The sequence below is a fragment of the Caenorhabditis briggsae genome (genome assembly GCF_000004555.2).
Source record: "Caenorhabditis briggsae complete genome, chrI, whole genome shotgun sequence".
NCBI lineage: Eukaryota > Metazoa > Nematoda > Chromadorea > Rhabditida > Rhabditidae > Caenorhabditis > Caenorhabditis briggsae.
Window position 1 is genome coordinate 9,979,726 of NC_013489.2, and position 6,127 is coordinate 9,985,852.

General features: G+C 36.8%; 1 protein-coding gene across 1 annotated transcript; it reads right to left on the minus strand.

Moving 5' to 3' along the window:
- Positions 1-294: 294 nt before the first annotated feature.
- Cbr-ckr-1 lies at positions 295-4,040 on the minus strand (the record flags this gene model as incomplete). Its single annotated transcript, XM_002640150.1, has 10 exons — positions 295-408; positions 459-611; positions 723-845; positions 892-1,035; positions 1,081-1,163; positions 1,210-1,327; positions 1,373-1,534; positions 1,578-1,678; positions 2,642-2,824; positions 3,944-4,040. The coding sequence occupies 10 exons, from the start codon at positions 4,038-4,040 to the stop codon at positions 295-297; spliced, it is 1,278 nt and encodes a 425-aa protein (XP_002640196.1).
- Positions 4,041-6,127: the final 2,087 nt, after the last annotated feature.

Below are 6,127 nucleotides of genomic sequence, written 5' to 3' on the forward strand. Positions count from 1 at the left end.
TTTAACCGCGCGCGAACGCTGAGCGTCCGTAACGGATCCGTTCGCATTTTAACTGTGAATGAAGACTACTATGTATTCCAATATAACCCTTAGTATAAGCGGCACCTGAAACACGAATCGTTGTGGGTTTCAAATTGAGAACATTTTATTGAGATTTATCATTCATTCATTTTTTGGCATTCAATTTTTTAAACACCCGTCACAATGACTAGAATTGGCGCGTATGAGTATCTTGAACCTAGTTGTTCGGAGATCAAAGGTACAAAAAAAAAACAATAAAAAAGAAAAAAGGTGTTAAATATGAACACTGCTATCCATGACAAGATCAATCTTAATCATAGGAATCGGAAGATGTGTTGGCGATTCTTTCGATGGACTTTTGCGAGTCGGCATTGCGGAGCAGCGAGCCTGAAATATGAAAAATTTAGGATTAGAATGAAATATGAACAGAAGCTTACCAATGGACGTTTTGGTTTCGGACGGCAATAAGCCAGAACAGACGATCGGAATGATTTGTTCATGAAACAGTAGGTGATTGGATTAGCCAATGAGCTGACATAGGTTAGAATAGTGAGCGAGGAGTTGAGTCCTGGATTCCAGAGAGAGGTGGCCTGAAACAATGAAAAATCTTTATAATTTTTTTCTTTTTCAATTATTTTTTGAAATTTCTGAATTGATAACAATAATTCAATCTGGTAATGATTTATGGAGACCCAACTCACCGCTAGATCAGCCATCCGCAACAGTAGCCAGTACATATAGGATGGTACCCAGCAGAAGGCAAATACAATCACCAATGTTATCAACATCCGAGTGACCTTCTTCTTAGCAATCAGTATCTTTTCCTGAAAACATTTCTTCCAATTTTGATAAATTCAGTATAAAACTCACTTGATTAGTGCTTCGAAGGAGCATCGTCACATCGAAAGATCCACGTGGCGTTGAGAAAAACGAGGAGAATGATGACCGGCTCGGACGAGCAGAAAGGCCAGTTGTTTGAGGAATTGACAGCGAGTTCTTCTCTTTGAACTGGAACTGAAGTTTGAGAACATTTCTAGAAGAATCCAAATTTTAGCTTACCGTTTTTGACACAACTTTCATACTTGGGACTCTCTGAACCGCACTTACAAACCAATCGGAGAATGATGCTCGGGATGGAAGTGCTGAAAATGGTTTGATGATTTTTGAGCCAAACGATTTTTGACCTACTTTTCTCGATCATTTGTTGCTCGACAGTCGGATGATCACTGTTAATTGCAGTGTTTAATGTTATTATCACATTTCCATAAAGACCAACCATCAGAGCCAATGGGACGAATAGAAGAGTCTAAAAGTGAAAGATAATGTAGTTGAACTCTCTATAGAAACTCACAAATGTTAAATAAAGCTGATAAATGAAATCCACCAGTGGTCCTTTGGTAGAATCACATGTGAATTTGTTTCCGATTGGAACAGTGTCATAGAGAAAAAGGCTAGTTAGGTTGGCGGAAAATGAGAAACACCAGACTAAAGAGATGGTGATCAGGGCGCGCTTCTGGAAATATTATTTTTGAACCAGTTTTCAGGTGAAAGCTAACCTTAGTTTGCCATTTTCTCGACTCCAACGGTCTACAAATTGCATAGTAGCGTTCGATGGCAATGACTGCAAGAGTGTAGGCAGATGCACAAACTCCAACAGCTGAAAAAAGCAAATTTTACGGTTTTGAATCGAATGTGTCTTCATCCAAAAAAGGATTTTTGTTCTTCAAAATTTTACAGTTTTAAGAAAACTATATGCCATGAATAATTATTTTGAAGACAATCTGATCGCGAATTGTAGGATATCAACAATTTTTTCCGAATTGTCGTCCCTTTGAAAGGTGGGGGACATGAAAAAAAAAACAATTTTTTTTCTACATTTTTGTTCATATAAGCCTCTCGAGGAGTTGAACTTGTGAGACGAGTATTGAAGATGCGTCGCCGCCACCGACTGAGCTACGTGAACAAAACTGGAACGGCCGCCCGATGGTATACAGTACCGGTCGATAAGGTTTTCGGTCATTTTGACCTGTTTCAAAAATCTGGAGCTCGGCGAAATCTTTTTTTTTTTTCTTCAAAATTTTTACTGTTTCAAATAAGTTATTTGTCAATGCTTTCAATTTGAAGCCAATCTTAACGCTGAATAAAGACGTAATCACAATTGATTTATTGGCTTTTTTCAAATTATCATTCCTTAACAGTTTTCGAACTGATGTGGTATGCTGTTGTGCTTTATTGAGAAAGTGACGTAGCGAATTTTTAGGCCGTTAAAAATACGATATTCAACTCGAAAATCAATTTTTCACTGGCTTAAAACTTTTTCACGCCCCCTTCTCATTGAAGCGCACTAGCATAGAACAGTACGAGCCCTGTGTCCCTTTAATTCATTTTCACACATTTCTCTATCTCCTTCTCTTCTAGACTAAAGACTAAAATTATTTTTCAGAGAATTTCCTTTTTCCAACACTCCCATTTTCAATTCTATTCATTTTTTGATTGATGTACTGCTTGTTTCTCTCTTCTCCCTCTTAATCTTTTAAAACCCCCATTACCCACTTCCGCGTACATTATTTTTCAGTCCCGACCCTCTCTCTGCGTTTTTTTCCCATCATTGAATACTTACGTTGAAGAAATGCAACAATTTTACACATGGCTGCTCCAAGAAGCCAACAGTGTGTTAATTCACCGAGAAGTGTGCTTGGAATGCAAATGATACTTCGAAGGAGGTCGGCGAATGCCAGATTTAAAAGATAGAAATTTGTGATGCTCCGCGACCGATGTGACTTTCCGAGGATTGTGAGGATTACTGAAACAAACTTTTTTGAAGGCTTACTAGAGAGAGAGAGTAAAGAGAGAGAGAGAGACTAAAGTTACATATTATTGGGATACAGAGGGTTTGTTAGCTTAACATACTAATAAACCTATGTACTGGGCTTAAATTTGGAGGGCAAAAATTAAAGTAACTCATCAGTAAACTGGCCAAGTTTCAGATTATTTGATCAACTTTGAGTTGAATTACCGTTTCTCAAAATTGCATAATCTTATGAAGTTCACAAGAAACATTAAGTCGTTCATCTTTGGACTACTCAGTCAGTGAAATTGCGCGCCACTGGTAGGAATCAAACCCGGGCGGTTTCTCCTAGTATTTGCCGTCTTTGTCAGTTTAGTTAACCATTTACAAGTTTGAATTGAAAATGCTTACTACAATTAGGCTTTCTAAATTTCACGAAACCGAAAACGTTCGAAAATAGCTGAATATAAAATTTCATATCTTCTGTCTGTCTATTTTTTGAACACCTATGACATACATATACACACTTGATCTATGCACACTTATTGAAATTCAATTCTCGAACCCTTAGAATAGTCAAGAGGTATTTTGAATTTTTCTTTTCGGTTAGTGACAATTTCGTTAGAAGAACGATTCAACAAAATTTGTTGAAACTTCTAAACTTGTTGAAAAGGTAACTTCTGTATTGATTTTCGAAAACTGGTTTTTTTGGTTCTTCACAATTGGCCATTAGGAACAATTCAAGAAATGGATTTGAAACTTCCAAACTTTCAGAAACGGTGATTTCTATAATTTCACTATTTTCAAAGACATCCCTCGATTTTGAATTTTGCCAAAAATGGACCCACTTGTCAAATTTCGAATATTTTCCTTAAAAATTGAGTGTTTTTTCCCGTGGGTGTCATATCAAACGAGGAGGTCCCCGAGACGACAAGCAAGTCCAAAACACACATTTTTACAGAGCATTCTTTAGTCTATGTCTTCCTTTCAGTTTTTGCAGTTTGGAAGCAAAATGGAAAAAAGGTTCGGATTTCAGATGGGCTTGGACCCCAAGCCTTGGAGACCAAAAAATGTGGATGAGATCAAATTTTAAACGGGACCACAGACAATTAAATTTTCCAAGGAATAACTTACCAATTGCATTACCAAGAAGAGAAAGAATGAGGCATAGAATAAACACTGCAGAGATCATGACTGTGTATGGACTGATTATCACCGAACATTCTCGCATTTTTGTGATCTGAAACTTTGGGATCTTTGGAAGAAAAATGATCTCATTGGAAAGTAAAGAAGAGTGGGTGGAACTGAACGAGAAAACGTTTGGGAGAAGAGAAAAACGAAGAAAAAAGCGGAAATTCGAATAAATCAAAATGATGGAGAATGACCTCGTAATCACATGGAAGAAGAGCATTTCAAGAGCTCGAAAATCCAGGAGAAAAAGTTTGTAGTTTAGTTAGATCTCGAAAATTTATCTGAAACTGGAAAACATGTGTTTTGATTTGAAAAAGGGAAACTCCGGAAAACCTGTAGCTTCCAAATTTGAGCCAATTTATCTCGCTACTTGTCAAAGATATGAGAAAGTTGTCAACTGATAAATTGTTTATCATAATATCATTAATGTTTTATAAGTTGACTTATTTTTGATATCTGTCATGGGAGCCCAGAACAATTAGCTGAAACTTTACAGGCCTTTCTACTGCAGGTGGTTGAACCTCAAAAAAGAGATTCTTTGAGTCCCAATTTTAAATTGCCTTATTAGTAACATTTATGTCATTTTTGTTTAAGGGAGTTATAATTGTTTCTTTGATAAGAGGAAGGTTAAAAAACGGAAATCTGTAAAAAAAGTATACCGGAAATTCATAGTTAAAGTAAGGACTGGCAATAAAAAAGCGGATTTTAAGGTTTTGGCTAGCTGAAGAGTTAACTATTGCTTTCGTCTGGAGTCCAGAACCAAAACTTTGAGAGCTTTTTTACTTTATACCTTTGAACTGTAACTGTGAATTTGTTGAAAAATCTCAAAAAAGTTCTCAGCAAACAATTTTGTAGAAATCCGAAGTATTAAAACAAAACACTGTGAATGTTTCAAGCAAATTAAAAAATTCTATGTAGCCAATTGGAAAAGACAGAGAAAGTTTTCAATATTTTTTAACGGAAACAAAAAATCCAAAATTGAGTGAATGGAAACAATGAGGTACAAATATTCGAAAATGGTAAGAAGAAGACACTAAAAAATCTTCCTTGATCTCATATTTCTATCTTCTTGTGTCACTAAAACAATTACTCTTGTGATCTAAATATGGAATATATGAGTAGAAGGTGCCAGTGCTCGTGCCTCAGAAGGCGTGGGGCAGCACAGCAAATAAAAAGTAAATAGATCACCTACTCTCTTCTCTAGTCCCACCCGATAGTTCTTGTTTGAATTGTGATATGTAATTGGATCAAGTATCACATCTCTCTCTCTCCACTTCTTTCCGTCTTTTTTCTTCCTTTTCGAACAAATGGGGCGGAGCTTCAGGGGGCTCTTTTTTCTTGCTCTCTCCACGTTTTTCCACGTCACATACATTCTTCCGAAGACATCTGGTTCCGAATATGAGGAAAGTTGAAAAAATGAATTAGGTCCCGAGGCTATTTGTCTAGAGAAAAAAAAGTAAAAAAGATTTTCTATGCCAAGTACGATTCTAGAAATTTCTGGGAAGGGGAGGGGAAAGTGTTTTGCATAGTGGGCAAGAAAGCAAATAATTCGGAAAGAAATTGAACGGAGATGAAGATCATAGGATCAAATTTTGAAATTTTCACAGATATTTTTCTAGATACCCAGAAACAGAGTTTAGAGGTTTTGGGATGATTGAAATAATGCTCTTGAAACATACTTTTTAAGAATCATTGCTTGAATAAAAGAACCTTACTAAGGCTTTCATTTCAGTCGTTCGAAATTTGCCGACCGCCGACCAACCGCCGACCGATCTGATCGAATTTATGCATTCTCGCGTCAATGTGACAGTGTTTGCGTACGAAGCATTTTATTTTAAGACGCGCGTCTTTCTGGCATGTTGACGCGCAAATGCACGAGTTCGGTCGGTCTGCTGGGTAGAAGGTCGGTCGGCCGGCTAAATTTCCTGACCGAATGGAACCCTCAAGATGAGATGATCAAGTTTTGTACCAAAACCAAAAAATCATCGTCTCTATTTTTCCTAATTTAGGAGCACTTGAGAAACAATAGTAGAGAGATAAACAAAACACAAAGACTCTCTTTGTTGTTCTTTTTGAAACTCTTGAGAAAATGTTTCAAGTTGAGAAAAAAGAAGAGCACAACACAAT